Source organism: Carcharodon carcharias, chromosome 12 (assembly GCF_017639515.1).
Source record: "Carcharodon carcharias isolate sCarCar2 chromosome 12, sCarCar2.pri, whole genome shotgun sequence".
Lineage (NCBI taxonomy): Eukaryota > Metazoa > Chordata > Chondrichthyes > Lamniformes > Lamnidae > Carcharodon > Carcharodon carcharias.
In genome coordinates this window covers 65,718,803-65,741,757 of record NC_054478.1, presented here as the reverse complement: position 1 = coordinate 65,741,757, position 22,955 = coordinate 65,718,803, and the positions used below count along the sequence as shown (strand labels likewise).

The 22,955-nt window shown below is 40.1% G+C and overlaps 1 protein-coding gene across 3 annotated transcripts in view; it reads right to left on the bottom strand.

The window, feature by feature from the left end:
- marchf7 (membrane-associated ring finger (C3HC4) 7) overlaps positions 1 to 22,733 on the bottom strand; it is an 81,975-nt gene extending 59,242 nt beyond the window's left edge. For 2 of the 3 annotated variants that reach the window (XR_005944638.1, XM_041201843.1), the window contains exons 1-4: positions 22,582 to 22,713; positions 15,952 to 16,131; positions 9,890 to 10,048; positions 9,592 to 9,778 (exon numbers count right to left, since the gene is read on the bottom strand). Coding sequence is in view for 2 of the 3 variants with exons in the window: in XM_041201843.1 (XP_041057777.1) it covers positions 9,592 to 9,778; positions 9,890 to 10,048; positions 15,952 to 16,125 (520 nt within the window). In the remaining variant the exon portion in view is untranslated. Of the gene's footprint in view, positions 1 to 9,591; positions 9,779 to 9,889; positions 10,049 to 15,951; positions 16,132 to 22,581 lie in introns of all 3 variants that reach the window. The other variant, XM_041201845.1, reaches the window with a different exon arrangement.
- Between the last annotated feature and the right edge of the window lie 222 nt (positions 22,734 to 22,955).

Here is a 22,955-nt window from a genome sequence, read left to right as displayed (position 1 = left end):
CACATAACTCATTTTGCTAGCTACTGCATCCTAGGGCTGCATTATATGTTGAGGGCAAGCTCCCTGCACCCCATAGTAAATGTTGAGGGCGAGCCCGCCTCAGTTTAGCCAGCTCACCCCACCAGCTCAGGCAACAGCCCTCTAATTAGTATGCAGTGGGACTTTCATCTGTCTCCTTATAGAGCTGCTGGTTTATCGGAAGCCAGCAGGTCTACACTCTGGCACACCAGCAGCAGGGTGGCCACTGTTGGTGCTGCAAGTAGGTGGCATTCAGGCATGTCTGGGATTTCACTGAAATCTTGACTCTTCTCCATCCATCCACATCCATGACTCCTCCAATGCCCTCCATCACTTAAACCATTCAAGGTTTTCTGGTCGCTAAGTGTCTTTTTCACTATGTCCAATTACTCTACAATTACACCCCTCACCAGGATGGTCTCCAAGCTCTCTATTTTGCACTGTGGCCGTGGCTCCAATCACCAGCATCTTCTCCTGCCTGGTTGTACTTTTCTTAACTTCACCCAATTCCTCTAGCTCACTGTTAAGGGAACTCATAGTGCCCCAAGCCATGTTCTCCTTTTTACAGGATATGTAAGCTTACTCCCCAACTCCCCACTCCAAACATACTCAGTCTCCCACCTCTCACCAATCGCTTCCTTATACTGATGATTGCATTGGTGCTGTCTCCTGCTATCATTCCAACATGGAGAATTTTATTCCATTCCTACCCATCCCTCACTTTCACTTGGGCATCCATTCCCTTCCTGGGCTTTCCCCCTCATCTGCTTTCCACAGCCAGGTAAATTTTAACTCTCTCCCCTTACTCTCAGCTGCCTTGCTGATACCTTCAATGAAACTGCAGATCTGCAAGAGATGCAACATTTGGCCCGAAAATCCTCCCACCCCATTATCCAGGACCCCAAATACACCTTATCTGCAAGATGGCAATTTACATGTTTATCTCTACATAGAGGAAAGTTAAGTGCAAATTAATTGACTGTTTCACTGAACACCTCCAATCTGTCTAAAAGTATGGCCCTTGTCTTATCAACTTAGCTCGACATCCCTAGCTTTGGTTTTCCATGTAGTTCAAAGGAAATTCACCACAAGCTTCAAGAACAAGATCTCAGCAATCTGCACATTGCAGCCCTCTGGTCTTAAGTGATCCACAGAAATTTACAATTGCATTCAAAGAAGTAAACTTTTCAAAGAAGCTTCATGGAGACGTGAAAAAAAAGACGAGTCAGAGGAGGAGATATTAGATGGGGTGATCAAAAGCTTGGTCAAACGGATGGGTTTTAAGCAGAACCTTAAGAAAGGGAGATGAAGAGATAGTTGGGTTTAGGTACAGACTTCCAGGTTATGGAATCTATGGGAAGGAAGAGCATGAGCATCAATGAGACTAAAAAAGAGAGGGTGGGAAGAGCTATATTCACAAAAAGAGGAAATCAAAAAAGTTTGGGAGTGTTGGAAGGAATAAAGGGCTGATGGACATTATGGATATGAGGGAGAGAAAGTCCGTAGAGGGATATAAAACACTCATTTTAACACACAGGACAGTGGGTGAGTGGATGCCAGTGTAAGAGAAGGCCAGGAGTACTGGCCAAGTACAACCAAATTTGGGGCAGAGCTTTGAGTAAGTTGAACTTTAAGTTTACAGAGGTTGGAAGATGGCATGCTGGCCAGAAGAGCACTGCAACAGTTAAGTGTGGAGGTGACAAGGCCGTCAGAGGGCAGCCTACATTTACCAGAATGTCACCTGGACTTAAGGATTAAATTACAAAGAGATTACACAAACTAGGGTTGCAGTCTCTGGAATTCAGAAGGTTAAGGGTTGACTTAATTGAAGTTTTCAACATATTATTAGGAACAGCTAGGGTAGATAAAGAGAAATTATTTTTGCTGGTTGGAGAGTCCAGGACTAGACTAAAATTAGAGTTAGACTGTTCAGGAGTGAAATTAAGAAACACTTACACACAAAAGGGTGGTAGAAGTTTGGAACCCTTTTACACAAGCAACAAGTGATGCTAGATCAAATATTAATTTTAAATCTTGGATTGATGATACCTTTTGGATAACCAAAAAAGGAACATGGAATAAGGAACTTGTGGAGTTAGGTGACCGATCGGATGATCTCATCAAATGACAGGACAGCTTCAAGGGGCTAAATAGCCAAATCTTGTTCCTATGGTTAAGAGGGTCAGTGGCAGATGGGAGGTGGCAATCAATGTTTCCGGTGGAAGTGGGCAGTTTTTGTGATGGATAAGATTAGGTTAAAAAAGTCATCACAGAAAAGACACCAAGGTTATCATCTTAACAGTCTGATTCAGATCGAGATAGTGGCCATGTAAGGAGACAGAGAGTACTTAGTTTGTGTTGGTGGCCAAAGATGATTCAAAGACGATTCAGTTTTCTGAGACTGGCTACTGGGTAAGCATTCTGCCAGCAGAGAGCCAATGAAAGTGTTGAGAGAAAGGGGGTAGAGAGGTAGGGCTGATCATCATACAGGTGGCAATTGACTTCATGCCTGTGGATAACATCACTAAAAGGCAGTGTGTAGATAAGAGGATGACACCTGAATGAGAACATTTAACATGTCACCTGTCTCCTTGCTAGTGCAATCCAAAACTAACCCTTCACTCTTTCCCTAGGCCTTACATCTTTCTTTGCTTCAAATGTTCATTGTATTTCAAGAAAAATTAGGGGTCTCTATTTAAACCATGCTTGTTGAAACACATTCTACTCGCCAACAATCCTCCAAGAACAAACTTTCTAACTTTTATATCCTTTGCATAAATTCATCATTAGTTCATGTGCTCCATGTTTCCATTAAAAAAATCCAAAACCCTACTGTACTTTATGAATTAATCTACCTATAATCACATTTTAAGAATTGTGCAATTAAGATTTTCAGTGCATCCACATTCTTCAGTGCTTTTCCATCAAGTGTATACTTCCATTTCTTGTTTTCTCACCCCATACTATATTAAGTCACAGTTATCCAAATTAAATTGCATCTATCATCTCTCTGCTCTTTTGGTAAAGCCTGTTTTCTTAGCGTTTTATAGCTCTACTCACTATAGGCCAAAATTCCTGCTTCTAAATTTCAAGGTTATGTTCCCTATGCCCACATCTAATTCATCTGTAGATGATAAACAAGAAGTTAATCCCATACTGCTACTGGAGGTACACCAGTTCCAACCTTCCCTTAGTTCAAGCAATCAACATTGCTACTTTCCCTCTTGTAAAATACCTTTAAATATTTCTAATAAGCCTCCTCCAAGGGGCATTTGCAAACTAGGTCTTAACGAAGCCCTTCATTCTTTCCCAAACAGCAAGTTCTTGCAATTGTGCATGTATAGGAAAAGGATAGGTTGGGTGGGTGGGTGTGTGGAGGATGTGAGCTGATGATGAAGATGTTCATTAAAGTGCAATAGAGGGAGTCTACGCCCTTGGTGTAGGCCATTCCTTTATCTTCTTACAACGGCAGGTACAGTGTTTCATTTGCATTTTCCATTTTAATTTATGTTGCATTCACAGGCTTTTAATTATTTTCATTTTTCATTGTTTTCTTGTACATGGGTCCCATGTCTTTTTCACCACACCTCCCCTACTTTTGTTCATTCCATATGTCTGTATTAATTCAAATAAAGTGACATACATAAAAAAAATAGCAATTGGTCAGAGCTAGGTCATTAAACACAAATTCCCTTTCTGGCTGACATACCTATGTGGCACTCTTGGCTTCAAATCAGAAAGCTATGGGTTCAATTCCCACTCTAGGGATTTTACAAAATCAAGGCTGGCTCGTCAATGCGTTACTGAGTATTGCAAGGTCACAGACACCGCCTTTCACTTAGGATACTAAACAGAGGCCCCATCTGCCCTCCCAGTGGGTGTAAAAGATTCCACATCACCAATACAAAGAGGTACCGAGGGAATTCTCCCCAGTGTCCTAACCAATAATTATCTCTCAGCCTACGCCTAAAAAAATCTGGTCATTATGTCATTGCTGTTCATGGGATTTTGCTGTGCATAAATTGGATATTGCGAGGGACCTTACTGTGCACAAAACGTACGTTGCGTCTCTACATTACATCACTGAATCACTTGAAGAGTATTCAACTGGCTGAAAAGCAATTTGAGGTTGTGAAAGGTGCAAACTAAATGCAAGCTTTTTTTTATTGATTCTCCCTTCTCCTTTACTATTTTTCTAACCTTACTGAATGCCTGGTTATCTCAGAGTTCAATCTTACGAAAGATAAAAATATTATAACCTGTCCTTTCTTGATGCTCACTGACCTGTTGCGCTAATTTAAAACATTGACTGCTTCGGTGTGCTTTGATTGGCATCTACACAAAATAATTAAAATTCATTTATCCCAAATCAAATCCAACCTCTCAAACATGGAACGTAAGCAGATTACACCAGAAAATGCTCAAGCTCAAATGCAGAAACTGATTTTCTTTTGAACTTCAAGCTTTTATGAAAACTTTAAATTACCATTAGGAATAGGACATCATGTGTGTCCAAAATTACAGTCTAGTATCTAAACAAAATTATACAAGTAACATCCACTTTCCACAAATATCCCCATCCTCAATGATGGGGAAGCCCAGCACAATGCAAGAGCTAAGGCTGAAGCAGTTGCAACAATCTTCAGCCAGAAGATCCGAGTGGATGATCCATCTCAGCCTCCACCAGAGGTCTCCAGCATCACAGCTGCCAGTCTTCAGCCAATTCGATTCACTTCATGTGATATCAAAAAATGGCTGAAGGCATTGGATATTGCCCTGACAATATTCCACTAATAGTACTGAAGTTGTGTGTTCTAGAACTTGCCATGCCCCTAGCCAAGCTGTGCCAGTACTGCTACAACATTAGCATCTACCCAGCAATGTGGGAAATTGCTCAGACATGTCCTATACACAAAAAGCAGGGCAAATCCAACCCAGCCAATTCCCACCCCATCAACCTACTCTTGATCATCAGCAGAGTGATAGAAGGGGTCATCAACAGCGTTATCAAGCAGAACTTGCTTAGCAATAACCTGCTCATTGACGCTCAGTTTAGGTTCCGCAAGGGTCAGTCACTTCTGACCTCATTACAGCCTTGGTTCAAACATGGACAAAGAGCTGAACTCCAGGAAGGAGGAGAGTGACTGCCCTTGACATCAAGGCATTATTTGACCGAGTGCTGCATCAAGGAACCTTGCAAAAGTGAAGTCAATAGAAATCAGGAGGAAAACTATCCGCTGTTTGGAGTCACACCTAGCAAAGGAAGATGGCTGTAGCTGTTGGAGGTCAATCATCTCAGTTCCAGGGCATCACTGCAGGAGTTCCTCAGGGTAGTGTCCTAGGCTCAACCATCTTCAGCTGTTTCATCAATGACCTTCCTTCCATTAAAAAGATCAGAAGTGAGGATGTTCACTGATGATTGCATAATGTTTAGTACCATTTGCAACTTCTCAGATACTGAAACAGTACATTCCAAATGTAGCAAGGCCTAGACAATATCCAGGCTTGGGCTGATAAGTGGCAAGTAACCAAAGTACCAGGTAATGATACACTCCAACAAGAGAGAATCTAACCATTGCCTCTTGACATTCAATGGTATTACCATTGCTGAATCCCTCACTATCAACACTCTGGGGGTTACTATTGACCAGAAACTGAACTGGATTAGCCATATAAATACTGTGGCTACAAGAGCAGGCTAGGCACTAAGAATCCTGTGGCAGGTAACTCACCACCTGATTCTCTAAAGCCTGCCAACCATATACAAGGCCCAAGTTAGGAGTGTGATGGAGTACTCTGCACTTGCCTGGATGAGTGCAACTCCAACAACACTCAAGAAGCTTGACACCATCCAGGACAAAGCAGCCCACTTGATTGGCACCACATCCACAAACATTCACTCCCTCCACCACCAACACAAGGTGGCAGCAATGTGTACCATCTGCAGGAACTTACCAAGGCTATTTCCAAACCCACAACCATTACCATCTAGAAGGACAAGGGCAGCAGACACATGGGAACATCACCACATGGAAGTTCCCCAACGAGTCACTCACCATCCTGACTTGGAAATATATCGTCGCTCCTTCATTGCTGCTGGTTCAAAATCCTAGACCTTGCTCCTTAATAGCACTACGGGCGTACCTACACCACATGGACTGCAGTGTTTCAAGAAGGCAGCCCATCACCACCTTCTTAAGGGCAATTCGGGATGGGCAATAAATGCTGGCTAAGCCAGCAACACCCATATTGTATGAATGAATAAAAAAAACTTAAGGAAAAGCAAGACAACCAAAATTTTATATTTGGTATTACAGTAATGTTTCAGGAATATCTAGATAAGAGAACAGAATTGAATGCACATTTTCTGCATTTAGTTTGCTCCCTCACCCATTTCTATATTCTTAGCTCATTCTCAATGTCCAGTACTGTTACACATCACTTTTTCTACTAACGAACGCCATTTCTCCAAGACAATGCTCTAATGTTAAAATGCTCGAGAAGCCATTTCCTGTTTTGATTAGTTGTCTCCAAAGAAAATTTAAGCAACAATTGCTTTTATTGCATTTAATTGGTAGCACTAATGCACTAAAATAATGCCTCTCATACCTATCTTGCTTATTTGTAACACTTTCCAACTGTCATGCTATTACTCCCACATACCTGCAATATCTATTTTCTCCATTGGTGACACAATGACGATTCCCTCACCCTCTCAAGCTAATTCCTCACTAATCTGCTCTCTCCAGAACCCCGTGGCACTCCCTGCAAAGAGTACAATATAAAGCACTCATTGTGCTTTCCAAACCATGGTTCTGGTTTAACAGCAAAAGATGAAAGAGGAGGCCAAGCACAATGCTGGAGCAAGGAAGCCAGCAGGATGCTGGTAAGTCAGATGAAGATACAACAGCACACCTGGGGTTACAGTAGGATATGGGATACAAATGGAGAAGGCTTGAGCAAGCAAAAAAAGAGGCAACTGGCCCCAGCCCAACATTGATGCAGTATGATGGGGTGCAATTGCAAATGTAGGAGTGCAGGCCTGGAAACAGCAAAAAAACCTGTAATCAAATTCTCAATTTAAGAGCAAAATAAAATGATGGACTCCAGGCACTGGAGGCCTGCAGCCACTTGATAACTGGCATCTAATTACATAGGAATTCCCATTATGAATGGTTACACAGAATTTTACATTGTAAATACTGAAGTATTCAAAATGTGACAAATTAGGTTTGCGAACAGAATTTTCTTTCAACTAGGTAAATAAACACACACGTAGAAACTACAATGAAATTGGGACAGCAACAAGGTTTTAGGTGCCGAGACAGAACAGATATTAGTTTCGAGCTAACAGATTCAACACTAACACCATTTCATTTTTCACTGGCTCTAAGTTAATACAACTAGACTCTAGGTAAAACAAAAATCCAGCATTGTAAGACAACTTTGAAAAATCAGCCATGTTTTCAGGCTGGTCTGTATCATAATAAACATTTAAGGAAACAAACGGAATTCTGAATTTTTCCAAGGGGACCATCTGAATAGGTCATGGTACTTCTAACTGCAAGGAAATTAAAATAAAAAATTTTTATCTCCACTTTACAAGGTATTTAATAATCTCAAGTGAAGCAATTTAAATTGTAAGAATTCATCTTAAAGCTTTCAGTTTATGCCAAAAAAGAATGAAAAGCCAGTATTCACTGTGCTGACCATTGTGCATACATGTAGATATATAGCAAGCACTGGATCAAGCTCAAAGTAATAGCTTCATTTTCCTTTCTCGCTCCTCCCCTCCCAACTGAGCTATACACTAACACTCCTTGTTCAGGAAAAACAGAAAATCATTGGAGTACAATTTTATAAAAAGTCAGACCGTGATTCCAACTTCACATAACCTCAGCCATTAGTACCAGGGGATAGGCAAAGTTAGCTGAAGCATAAAATATGAGATAGCATTTTCTGTTTTCATGATGATAAAATATATGAGTGCTTGTGTGTGAGGTGAGGGGCTAGTACCGACTGGGTTGTTTTCAACTCTGCTGCTAACTTACATAAGTAATGGGTGCACTTATTCAACTTAAAATGTAGGAAAATTTGCACAAGATGCCAAATTAGGAGGAACAGTGGAATTGGATGAAACAGCTCAGAAAGTACAGAATTAAAATGTAAATATGCACATAAAATTAAGTACAATGCAAAGTACTATGCTTAAGGGAAAAAAAAAACACCGTGTGCCTAAATAATCAAGGGTGAAGCTGAACAAAACCTAGGATCTCAGCAGACTTCATGTTGACAGGTCAGCTAATCTACAGTAGCAATCAAAGGCAATATAATGGAGAACTACGTAGCCAAAACAGCAGCACACAAGAAAGAAGTTGTGACAAAACTGTCTAGCCAGGTGAAAACTTGAGCACTTCATCCCATTCTGCAGAAAACAAGGGAGACATTCAAACACTAGAAGAAGAAATGCAGAGAAGAGCCATACTACTGATTCCTAAATTCAGGGAAGTAGGTTGTTCTCAGGAAAGATCAGAGAAAATTCAGCCCCTCAGTCTGGAATGTTGGGGCTCATGTGGTGATCTTTCTAATGTATAAAATAACTAAGGGAATGGAAAAGACAACTATTACTCCAACATTTTTTAACTTTAAGACTAAGGAACATAATTCCAATTCAGTAAAAGGCAAACTTAGGAAAGAAGTCAGAAAATACTTTACATAAAGAGTGACCAAACTATGGCATAGACTTCCAGAAGAGTTGTGAAAGTGAAAACAGTTGGATGTTGAAATGGAGGAAATTCAGGGCTTTTCTGGATAGGCCTCCTCATGTATATATCTTGTGACAACAAAACCAGTTTTCACTAGCACTTGCACTGTAGATATGATCCAAAACATGGTAACTGGGTTTCCAAGTGCCAAGATACTCGAAGGATAAAAGGTCAAGGCAGTTTCCAATATTTCAAACAAGATTCACCACAAACTTTGATATCACACCATTTTATTGCAGTCAAGCATAGCCTGAACAAATATTTGCACTAAGTCACCATCTACTGTTCCACCCAATTGCTATGTACTAAAGGTGTTACATCAGCTGTTGCCTTGTGAAGAGTTAATGCTTCATTGCTTACCCATGCAGAGCTTTTTATTATAATATTAAGAATTACATGGTGAAGCTCATTTGCTGAGAATATCTAGGAGACACTGTTGGAAATTCCTAGTGTAAACTTACCCTCACTATGATAATACAGTTCCAAATATCAGGTCAGTGCAATGCATGCTGCAATACTGTGCCACAGTAGAAAGAGACACAACAGTATCAAGAAGTATCCTTGGCTGATTTGTTTACAAGCCTGGTCACATAGAGTAATCGAGGTGAATGGCTGTATGTCTAAGACGTCCTGAAGCACTAAGCATTTTCAATAATTTTCCTTTTCCATTATAGCATAGCATTTACCCCAGAAGTACGTTAGGCATTACAAGCCTAACACTTTCAACTATATAACCTTAGGAAGACAAGATAGAAAGAGCTAATTGCAAATGAAGCTCACATGGTAGGGATGGCGAAGAGAAAAATACCTGAACTGTTGCTCAAGCAATTGGCACTATTACTAGGAGAACAAGTCGATGCTAGTTTAGGCCTCTTGGAATCACTGTTCTGGGACTGTGTTAAAAATCTTGAAGGTGCTCCTGGAAGTCTCTCTGTTTCATTATATATAGTAGGCTGCAAAGGTGCAGATAAATGGCAACCTTCAGATGTGGAGAACTGTATAAAAAAATTTTTTAAACTGTTAATGCTACTGGAAAATTAATGTATCTTTAATTAGTTAAGCAACAATGAAATGTAATTTATTCCTGAATCTGAAACTGGGTATACCATTCTATTTCTGTTTCCCGAAAAACCCACAGACCATGGTCCTTCACATCCTCGTGAGCTGCGCCCTGAAGCGGTGGTCGATAGTTTCAGCATATGCTCACCATGCTCTGTTTCAGATATAGGAAAGTCTCTGCGGGAAATATGGTGCAATCGAGATCCCTGCAAGAAAGAATAGCTGTTAAGGCGATATATAGGAAGAGTTGACTAAAGAGGAACAGGGGGAACATTCAATGAGGACTATAAGAGGAAATAACAGATCAGCATTAGGAAGAATTTAGACTCAAGGATCAACCCAATAAAAAAGGTACAGAAGGACTTCATGCTGTACACCAAAAGCAGCAGAGCCACTTGGTCCCACAACCAACACATTAACAGATCTAACAGAAAATGGGCAACTAAAGGGAGAAGAAAAGCTCCTTCAGAAAAAATTCTCAAACAGAAAATTACAATTCTAGTAACCATTGTGGAAAATGGTAGAAAGCAGGAGGAAATTGTCAGGCTGTGATTACTCTCAGATGTTGAGTAACAACTATATGACCAGTGAAAGAATGAAAAGGACATACGTTAAGATCCCTTTCCAAAAGGAAAGGAAGTATGGCTTTAGGTTGTCACTTCCTACAAGTAGTAGTGAAATCAGAAATACTTTGTGAGATGGATGCCTGTCAGTTGGAATAGTGATTAATGTTTGGACCTTCTACAAGAGTTCTTGGATGAAATCTACATAAAAAATGATCTGTTAAATGCTAATGCAACATGGTCAGACTTTTATGGAGTGAATTTTTTTTCTGAAATCTATCGAAGAATATAACAACATGGACTTGTTAATAGATTGTATAAAATTTGGACAAAATTCAATTTGAAGATCCCTGGATTAGTACTAGCGATTAAATTGCTAGATGTACTAAGGCGTCTCCTATGGACCACCTTATAGGTTCTAAATGACATTTAGTTCCCTGATGCGTAGACTCTGTTAGATCACATGTCTGCTGCATTGAAAAAATTCCAGAGATAAGTCGTCATTTCCTTCAGCCTTCATGGAACAAATGTCACATTCCATGATGACGCAAAGAATAGAAGACGCAATGATAACCTGATTTCGAAATGGTTCAAATGCTGGGCACGGCATCAATACAATGGAAAGATTAAAGAGAAGGAAAATGAGGATGAAAACACTTCTGGCTATTACAGCAGAAGACTGAAATAAAACAACAATGTTAGATGAAGGAATCACCGGAACGCCCAAGGAACAGTTAATAGGTGCTTCAGGTGTGACTTGAAGTATCTTCAGGCAGTGAACTGTCTAAAGTGGAAGAGGTTGGGTCCTCTCCTGATGAAAAGAATTCTAAGGAAGAGGATGAAGATAATGATGCATCCCAACAAATTGTGCTGATCACAAATTTAGAGTCCTCTGGTGAATGTGTTAATTGTGGACTCCTTTAACTGTTCATTGCTGGATAGTGCTTGCACTTCAACAGTACGTGGAACAGATTGGTAAAAATGTTATTTTGATTCACTGATCCTCACTGCTTAATGAAAAGTTAAGGAGTGTAGATGTGTTACTTGCTTTAGGTTTGGTGATAACACCGAGGTCACTAAAGAGTTGTAATTCCGTGTAAAATAGCTACAATAAGCCATTTTAAGTACTGATAAATTCCCTAGTGAAATACCTATGTTGTTGAGTAAACCTTCTACTAAAGAGGCATACATGAAACGTGACATGGGGCAGATTAAGGTAATTAATTTTTGGAAAGTTAGCGAGTCTCCAGTTTCCAGCACATTATTGTATGCCCATACGTTAGACCAGAAGCGTAAAGGAAAAAAAAAACTTCTTACTGAGTTACATGAACAATTTGCTAATCCAACTTCTCAAAGGTTAAAAATGGTGCTAAATTGATGCAGATGTGGTTAATGAAGTGTGCAACGCTAAGAGATCAGTGACAATTGTGAAATCTGTAAAAAGTATTAGAGGGTGCCACCACATCTTTCCGTAAGGATTCCATAAGCACGTGACTTTAATGAGGTAATTGACATTGATATAAAAAGGTATGGGGCAAAGAAATGTTTTCATCTCTACATTTTGTAGATCACATTTAGTCTACCTACAATAATACTCAAAGGACAAAAGGGTTATTATAGACAAAATCATGGAGAAAGTGTTTGGACTAAATTTTGTCTTAAATGGTTTTATGATGACCGAGTGCTTTCTGAATTTTCTCCCAGGCATCAGCCTTGATGAAAGCAGGACTATCTGCATGTAAAGTATTATAATGGACAGAAAAATACTGATTCGTTCCAGTATCTTCTAGAGCAGGAAGAATATTGCACTGCACAGACAATTTGGGATTTCATCCATAGACTTGGGCACCAGTGAATTTTCTAACTGATAATTAGTGGGGAATTTGCCAATAACGAGTTCAGAGAAATGTATAAAGATCATTAATACCACAGCTGAAAATTCTTGAAGTAATAGATTCCATGAAATAAATCACGTGGCAATTAATGAAAAGCCAAGTAAAATTTTAGATGGTCGACTACACTGCAAGTTGAGAACTGCCCCAATGTGGACGCTCCATGCAAAAGAATTCACTCCAGATTTTTTGGGATGGGGTGGGGGGGAGGAGGGCGCAGTCCCTATCAATTAATCTATGTGTTTATTTCCAAATTGTCTATGCAGTGCGATATTCTTCCTGCTCTAGAAGATACTGGAATGTATTCAATGTTTCTCTGCCCATTATAATGCTTCACATGCAGATAGTCCTGCTTTCAATCAAGGCTGAGGCCTGGGAGAAAATTCAGAAAGCATTTGGTCAGCTTAAAACCATTGAAGACAAAATATAGTTCAGGAGATGTGATGCATTATAAAAGAGGTGGTCATAGGAAGTGGAAAGGCCCTGGTAAAGTAATAAACTGTGATTAAAAGACAGTACTTATCAAACACAGCAATCAAACTGTTAAGGCCCATTCCTCATGATTAACCAGAATTGAATACAAAATCTCAGAGCTGTTGATAGAAGTCAACAAGGCACCTTGTACCTCAAATGTTCATGAGTTTTGTGATGAAGGCCATGAGAAATAGAAGAGTGTAGATCAAGGGCTGAATAGCAGTGATGGAAATAATCATGACATACGTGAGATGTTACATCCAACAGCTAATTGCCAGAGTGGGTGTCAAATATTCTAGAGGGGTCTAATGAATGGAGGGCTGTAACAACTGTGGGATGTGCAGGAAAAACCACTGGCAAGTTTAAATATTGAATGGATATTCTACATGATGGCCAAGAAGTGAGGTCCATGGACTGGCAGAGTGGGGTAAAAGAGTGGAAAGCAAGAGCTAGCTATGAAAATACTGATAGCAAGTCCAAGAGTGACTTGTGTCAGAAAAGTATCACGTGCCAGAGAAAGACCTTCTAATTGCGCAAAATGGGAGATCTCAGTTGCTGTCCCAACAGTCTTAAAGTGCAAGTAGAAGTTGTAACTTGACTGGATTAGATAATGAAATAAAGACTACAGAACAGATTCTGAACAGAACTAGAAGCAGAAGTCCTTACAACCATGTACTTCTTAAAACTCTTTCATGGGATATGGGTGTCGCAGGCAAGGCCAGCATTTGTTGCCCATCCCTAATTGCCCTGGAACTGAGTGACTTACTGGACCATTTCAGAGGGCGGTTAAGAGTCAACCACATTGCTGACAGTCTGGAGTCACAGGCATGTCAGACCAGATAAAGATGGCAGATTTTCTTCCCTAAAGCACATTAATGAATCAGATGGGTTTTAAATAAAAACCATGGTGGCTGCTAATAATCATGGATAAACTAAAGAGTGGCAAAAAAAAAGGAAATTACCTAGTTGGAGAAAGTTGATTTTATTCTGGAGGTACTAGACAAGTTTTGTCACGTGGGTGGATTGGTACTGAAAATCCTTGTAGATGGGCAAATAAGGTTAAAGCAAGGTTAGTTGTTAAGGGTTTTGAAGAGCGATTGGGTGATACAGTTTCTCCCATAATTGGAAAAGTGATCTATTTAACTCTTTTGGCAAATATTCATGAGTGGAGATCAATCAATATAAAAGCTGTATTTCTGCAGGGTAGTACCTTTTAGAGAGAATTGTTCTGAAACCATCCAAAGAGCTGACAGATGCAGAAGGTAACTATGGAAGATAAACATATCTATAGCTTGAATATTGCTTAGAGTGTGTTATTTTTAGGCAAGATCTGTTTTGCTGAAAATAGGTTATGTTTAACTAAAAAGATGATCTTGCAATGTTTGATTGCTATTATAAAAGAAAACTTTCAGGTATTTTCATGATGCACGTTGATTTCTTTTGGGGTGGTAATGCAGAGTGAGAAATGTTAAGATTAGAGCACAATTTAAAATTGGGAGTTTGTTTTGTGGGGCTTTTAAAGATATTGGTTTAGATATTAAGTGGAATAGACCTGGAATAACTACAAATCAACAATTCAAGTTAGAGTATCACGCCCATTTTGGTTAATCGTACAAGGTCCTCACAAAAAGATGTTACATCTAAAGAAGGGAGAGAACATTTGTAAAGATTGATTGGTCATTTGAACTATTGGACACACAGACCAGGCCAGACACTGGTTCTGATATGTTACAGTTAAGTACTACGATGAAACAGGTTAAAAGTTGAGAATCTTTCATGGCAAATAAAAAGTTAAATCTGGAAATCTATTAATTGTATGCAGGCGGTGGAAACAGGAAATTCACTTGTGCTCCTATAAATAGACACGACTGAACCAATGGGTGTTGATTACTGCTGAAAAGAGATGTCTAAACTTTTCATCTTGCACTCATCAGGACATTTATCAAGAACGCCAATATAAAAAAGGGGAGAAACAACAATTTATACTGTTTGAGAAGAGAGTGCAGATCTGTTGGCAAGTGGGATCTCATTGGTAGAAGCATTGCTGTGGAGGGTGCACCAGTGATGTGACTGACAGTTAACTGCCAAGCATCGTTTGACATTTAAACCAGACAGCTTGTCCCTGATTAGTCATGGCATTGCCCTGAGGAATGAGCCAGTGAATGGCTATCATTTATTCTGTTTAGCTGAAACAGGCACAATACGTGTACATGATCTTTCTGTCTGCAAAGAAATGGGCCCTGTGTATTAATACATGTAGCTTCTAGTACACATAAATGTGCCACATTGTGAGTCCGACTGACAATCTTAAATTGGTTGTCAGCATAATTCTTAGCACACCAAAGAATTATTTAGCAAATACTGCCCAATTGCAGAATCACACATACATTGCACCTGTTTCAGCTAAACAAAATAACCGACAGCCATTCACTAATTCATTGCTCAGTGCAGCTCCTTGACCAATCAGGGTCAAACTGCCTGGTTTAAATTTCAAACAATGCTTGGCAGTTAACTTTCAATCAGTATCACTGATGCATTCCCCTTGGCAATGCCTCTACCAGAGTCCACTTGCCAATCAGCACTCTTCTCATACAGTATAAATTGTTGTTTTCCCCAAATATTGGTATTCTTGAAGCATCCTGATGAACATAAGACGAAAAGCTTTGACGTCTCTTCTTTCAGCAATACTCAAGTTCTGAAATACCGAATGACTAAATGGTTGTTGAGTTAGAAGGTGTATGCTCGTAATGTATAACTATAAATAAATGCCTAAAGATTGGCTCTGGTCTTATCTTTCAAACACCCTTCTAGAATATAAAACCTGTGTCCATTTTAAAATCTCTTCATAGCCTTTTGCCCTCTGCAACCTCACCTAACTGCGCCCTCTCCCATATTCTTAATTCCTTCAACTTTGACATTCTTTGCAGCTCACCGCTGGTGAAAAAGAGCACCTCAGCCCCAATTTATAAAATTCCTTTCCTTGTTTTTATATTTAATAGCCTTTATAAAACCCCATCTTTTCGATCCAGCAATCAAGTCCAAACTTTATCATAGCTAATTTCACTAACTCGTCCTGTGAAGTATTTTTAGAAATAAAATGATACTTTATAATTGCAAGTAATTGTAGTATTTATTTCATAGCTACAATTGCCACAAAAAGATAACTGAAGTAGCTGTTACCTGAACTTCATTTTCAATTTTGTTTGGAGTTTCTCTTGTTGCATACGAGTCACCCAGGCCATTTGATCTACCCTCATACAACTTTTTTGTTCCTGATGAAGATGTTGATAGAGGGTTATGTGCTTCAACAGATAATCTTGTGGGTAGTCTTGAGGGTTTGGGCTCCATCCCCATAAAGCACTGCGATTTAAAAAAATGAATTAGGTGCTTCTACATTTGAAAATTACATAAATGTGCTTTGATCCTTTAGTATTAAGATATCTGTACAATTTAGTCGCTTGCTAATTATCATGTTGGTTAAAGCTAGACAAAGCAGATAATGTGTAGATCATCTCCAGGTACGACATAACAAAAGTCCTTTTCAGCGGGATATTGAATAAGAATCAATAGACCCGGACAGGTCACTAATTAACACAGGAATAAAGCTTCAAATGTCAGTCAAACAAAATAGATTTCTTGACTCTGGTTAAAACACTCATTTTAAGGAGGCATTTGTTTTTGGCATTAATGACGAAATCCTGTGGAAAAAAAATCCTCAATTAGATGGGAGCAATGAGTAGAATAAATAAGAAAATTTGAGACAGGTGATACTTGCTAGGTTATCAGATGCATCATAAATAGCCATTGTGTGAAATTATGAAGCAAAATTAAATCAGTGACCAATTCCAAATGAATAGTTTATCTGCCACAGCAAACTTAAAAAGCAGGACATATACATTCAAATAACTCATGGTGAGCAAGCTACATGCAAGTGTAGTAGTTTCTATATGTGGACATCCATTGAGCTGGTATCACGTACAATACCACCAAAAAACTTTAGTTTAAATGAAAGCTTAGTATTCAAGATGAATTTTATTCATGTGTCTAAATACATTTCTCTGTAAATTTCTCAGTGTAAATTATTTAAGAAATACACTACTTTAGCAATTGCTGAAAAGGAAGTTACATAGTGAAAATAATGTTTCCCTATATCCTTCAGAAAAATAATCAATTTACAAATCAGCAACCTTTGAACAGATAGCTCTATACTATAGCCCATTTGCAAGCATGTTGGGCCTTCCATTGCAAAAGGAAATGGGTAACCTAAGAAGAAATCTATCCAAAAAGCACACAGCAATTTCACATTTGAAATTCAAATTGTATCTTTGGTTAAGTATAAAATTTATAATGCAAGATCAATTCTTAACTAAGAGTCAATTTACCTAGTATGCCAATCAAAATACAAACATGTCTCCAAACCTAGGCATAAGAAGCAAGCTCCATACAGACTCCACCACTGACCAAAACTAAGATTTTGTCTTAATGACTTCTCCCTGTTCTGCAGTTAAATCCTGGGCACTGTATCTATCTTATTCTTAAGTAACCTGCATTTCCTTAATGTCAATTTGCATTCCAATCCAATTACTTCCAATTCCCATCATTACTCTTCTTGGATCTGCCTTAACCATTTCCTTCCCTTTCCACTTCCCAATAATACCTTTCACTGCTTCCTTATTGGGTACTTCACATCTCACCTCATTCCCAAAATCCCCCACCATCCCTTGAACTAACTACCTACTCTCTTGTCCCAGCTTCACTTGCTGACCTTACAAACCTGGTGCATGCACTGGGGGCTAATCTTGCTAACTTCTTTCCCATCCAGCTCAATGCTCCCACTGCTAACCTGATGCTGATCTGCTGACAGATGCCAATCTCCATATCTCCCTCCACAATGTCCATTTACTTAGAAACTCCTTAAATGGCTACCACTGGGTCTTGTCTACAATCTTACTTTTTAATCTATTTCCCCAGACCACTTTAACCAACTATCTTCGTAAATTTAAACAAAGGCAATTACAAAGGTAAGAAATTGAGCAGGGAAATTATAGTGCATGTCAAGCATCACTTATAGGGGAAGTGCATTCTGGCTGTAGCAGATGATAACAGTCATGCAGAAGTGCCTCTGACCTGGGAGACACTGAGGAATTGCACTACATGGGGGAGTGCAGGATCCAAGGTTTTCGGACACTGCACTGGAAGCTTTGGTGGAGGTGGTGGAAAAGGAGGAAAGATGTTCTGTTTTCACCTGGGGCTAGGAGGTTGTGTACACATGCTCAGAAGGCAGTGGAAGCAGATAGCCAATGCCAGGAATCAAGCTCTGAGGACCTGGATGCAGTACAATGAAGTTCAATTATATCACAAGGGGTAGAATAACATAGTTGATGATGTGAATTCAGAGGCCTAGACTAATGATCTGGAGACACGAGTTCAAATCCCATCACAGCAGCTGGGTAGTTTAAATTAAATTAAACAATATCTGGAACAAAAGGCTAGTATTATGACACAGCTGATGGTAAAGCCTGAGTTGCTCAAATGCCGGACGGAAACTTGAAACAACTGTCATAACCCATTTTCGCAACTTGTATATTTCAAGATGCAGGCTTTGAATTCAGTAGTAATAAGGCCACCGAATCTCGAGGTTTTTTAATTAAAAAAAATTAAACATTGATACAAGAAAAATTGTAAGCACATAGATAAATCAACAAAATTACTACTACAAAAATTCCCTAATTAATCTGACTCTCAGTTACGCCCCCATTAAGGCAACAGTAAAACTCAGATTTAAAAAGACCCCAGGCAAAGCTCATTTGACCTTACGAATTCAAAATGAAGTTCCTTGCCAGTTGATTTCTTGCACACAGTTGGAGGCTGGTTAAGTCTTAAATGCCTCTGCCTTACACACACACAAACTCCTTTCTGTTTATATCTAGCTTTACCTTTGAAAGTAAATTTTCCACTGTATCACCAGGCTTTAAACGTTACATCTTCTAACAATATCCTTCCATTCATTTATTAGTAAGCTGAAAAAAATAAACATTGGTGTCTTCCAGCTAGGTGCAAGATTTCACCCATTTTTTTGAATGCCTTATTTAAAAATGCAAATTGCCCCCTTGACACCTATGTTTCTAAACTTCTCCATGTTTAATTAGCATTTCACACCTACTTCTTTCCATACAAAGCCTCTAGACCAGCTGGCTTTAATCTAATTAATACACACTCATATACACACACACACACACCACTAAACTCTATTTAGAAAAAAATTTCCAGTAACATTATAGACATTAATTCCTTCATGAAACTAGCATGACTAATAGTGACCATGAACAAGTGGATTGTTATGCTGGTACCAGATCAGAGGGCAAGATTATATATGCCTTCTGTTGCACAGGACTCAGATGAACACTTCGATGGGATGACCTATAAAAGAACACTGATGGATAACCACAACAAAATGCTCAGTACACTGGGAAGCCTGTGGCTAACACCAAATAGTATGGAGTTCAGCACCAACTTTAACAGTGCTTCATATAGAGCTTGGAGCCTATCCTTTGCAGAACAGAACTGGAGGCCAAATCCATTTACATACTTGCGGACCCAACCATGACACAGTGACTGATGGCTAACATCATAGCTTCCATCACAGCATAAGTTGATGTCACCTAACATCCGAGTGTTACAAATTTAGCTTGGACAGCTGGCATGCAAGGTTAACTTGTTTCCTGGTTCAAGTGGCTGCTATCATGGCTGTGGATTACTGTATTCAGAAGGGGCATGCAGGTTATCACAGCAGTCCAGCAATTTGTCCTTCAACAGATTACTAGAACTGCTGAGGTGTGGCGTTGGGGGAAGTAGGGGGTATGTGTGTGTGGTGGTGGTGGTGGAGGAGTGGCAGCGGCATCATGGAGCACAAATCTGTTGTCCTCTCAAAAGCAGCATTTGTCCTCAACATTCTGTCACTCCACCAGTGCCTTTGCTGTTGCCTGTCCCAGCCACTCCAGACTACTGCCATCCATGCTGAGATGGTTTTGCTCACAGCTGGGCCCTCTAGGCACAGAGCTGCTCTAGGGTCGCCCTCAAAGCCCATCTGCAGTCTCCTGAAAGTCAACAGCCTTCCACAAGCCACTGGGTTAGAACTGCACAGGGGCACTGGGGCAGGCAAATGCTCATGGTTTTGGTCTCCTTACTTGAGGAATAAATTGGCATTGGAGGTAATTAAGAGAAGGTTCACAAGGTTGATACTTGGGATGAAGGGGTTGTGTTATGATGAAGGGTTGAACAGGTTGAGCCTATACTCATTGGAGTTTAGAAGAATGAGACAATCTTGTTGAAATATAAGGGGAGTTTCGGAGGGAGCTTGATAGGGTAGATGCTGAGAGCATGGGGGAATCTAGAACAAAGGGCAGAGTTTCAAAATAAGGAGTCTCCCATTTAAAATGGAGATAAGGAGGAATTTCTTCTCTGAGGGTTATCAATCTTTAGAATGTACTATTTTGGACAGTGGAAGGGAGGTCATCGAATATATTCATGGCTCAGTTATACAAATTTTTAAACCATAAAGGAGTCAATGGTTTTGGAGACAGGCAGGAAAGTGGAGTTAAGGCCACAGTCAGATCAACCATGATCTTATTGAATGGTGGAGCAGGCTCGATGGACCAAATGGCCTCCTCTTGCTCCCATTTCTTGTGTTGTGGAAGACGAGCACCAAGGTAAAGCACATGGGTGATTAGTTGCAATATAGCATAATTTCATTTATAAATTTGTCTTGAAATTATTTTCTAGTGGCTTTTATTTTTGCATTGTGGCCAAGCAGAGACAATGATGATCTGTGTCAGGCAGAAGTAAAGGTGTGAGGCTGTGTGTAAATGGGGAATTGGTGCAGCCGTTACTGGGATCGGACGCTGCGATCTTCATGGACAGCTTGGCCAGAACGAGACAGTACAGGTTGGCTGCTCCCTCCTTCTCCTCCTCTTGCTGAACTGCTGAGCACAACAGCAAGGTTGTGCAGCATGCAGCAGACCACCACAAATCTTGACACACACTCTACCAAGTACTGCAGGGCTCTTCCAAAGTAGTCCAGCCAATGGAACTATTGCTTTAGCACACAATGGTCTACTCTGTGACTTTCTATGCAAGTTGCACACATGTGCATGGGTTGCACACAAGTTGGGAGAAAATAGCCCTCTTCATCCAGTAACCACCCTCTGGTTTGCCATGGTGGTTCAAATGCATTGGCAGCACAGAATGAAGGCAGCCAGGATACTGGGCAGTGACCTGCATTACAGTGGAATGTTGAGGGAGTATAATCCCTTTTGACTCTGGTGTAGGGCAGAGATGACATGTGGCAACTGCAAAACAATGTCTCTGCAATCAATGGCACCCTGCACCTTGGGAAAACCCACAATCCGAGTGAAGCCACATGCATGCTCCTCTTGAGTGAGGAGAATGAAATATAGTTATCTCTCAACGAACAGAGTGACAGTGATCTCCCTCACAAACAGGAGGTGGAAAACGGCAAAGTATTGCCAATATCTCCAGCCCTAGCCCAGGAGCCAGCACACAAAGGTTCACCACCACTGTCCTTGCCCTACTCCGAGATTGTGGCTCGGACTGCAACAGGGGGCAGATTTCAGTGAGGACATCCTTAGTGAAGCACAGACATCTCATACATTGTTTCTTTGCCAAGGAGAATTGATCCCTGAGCACCTTAGGCAGATGTGGTCTTCTGATGAGAGGCCTTCTCTCTCTCCGACCCTCTTCCATCTTGTCCTACTCTACATGGCCATGCTACATTCCAAGGGGAATGCTGACGAGTGCACCCATATCTGGATGCAACTGGTTTGTACAGAAGCCCTGAAGTCAGCAATAGATATTTCAGCATCTACCATACCACTCCTTGTAGACCTCTGCAACTTTAAACAATAGAAAGCAAACACCGAGATTTGAAGCAACATTACAAACAGTTGATGGTCCCTTTAAGTAGCACCAATTGATTGGGGGAGGGGCAGGGGCTCTCCCTGCTGGTTAACAGGTTCAGTTGTGCAAGCTGAGGCAATGATCTCCAAAATGTCATCACTGATATCAAATCACCATTGCACATCATGATCTGCCTACTTTACATACATCCAGTAGATGTTTCCTGCACACAGCAATACCCTCGCCAATATGGCTTTCAGCACAATTCACCCCAAGCCTGCACACATGCCTCATATGATTTTGGAGCTCTAACTGCACTTAAAGAATCAAAAATAAAGGCTCAAACAATCCCAGTTTTTTCACCCAGACGTTTAGAACTAAATTAGTACATAAAAACACAAGCTCCAGGTTATGTCTTGAACACATCCTTATTTGTCAGTAATATAACCACTGCTTAGCAAGTTTCGTTCATAAGTTATAAAGAACTAAACCGCCCAGTGTCAAATTTTACTCCAACTCAAAAAAAGTTAATACTTCTGCTGTGATATATTCCACCATTACGAAACTACTAGTCCTGATTGTAAATATTAGATCAGGATGTTTTAAGTGTATTGATACATCGATAAAAAAATAAGAGTACAAGTATTTCCATAAGCACTTCCTCCAAAATCAAAGTTATCCGTTTTTGCATCGTATATATCACGACCTGCTCTGTTTTAATACTACTGGTAAAATAGCCAGCAGTTATTGCTGTTACTTCCTTCCCTACTGTAGGCCCAAAACCAACATTTATTTATTATCTCTCTGGGGTCTGACAGCACCAATGGTGTTAAAACTTTAAAAATAGTCAAACGCTCCTTCATTAAAGGCAACACAAGCAATTAAGACACTTACGCCACATCAACGCGCACGGGCCGATATTTAACAGGATTGCGAATATTTCACCTTTTAAATATTAACTGAACATAGCAGCAACCACTTGTAATGGCGTCTTTAGGTGGGGTCAGTACAGCAGGAAGCAGATCACACGTCAGTTCCGGCGGCGGCCATTCTGAGGTCATGGAGCTGGCGGGTAGGATGGGGATCAGAGATCTCCTGGTTTCAATGGTAAATTATACACTGCTGATGCAAAAAAAACCGAATTTATAATTTATACTTTCAAGTCAAAAAATAGAAGTTGGTAAATTCGGATTTAAGAATCATGATTTTTAAACTCCTGATCAGTCTCCCACATACTTGTGTCATCCAAGACTGCTGCTGCTGCTGTC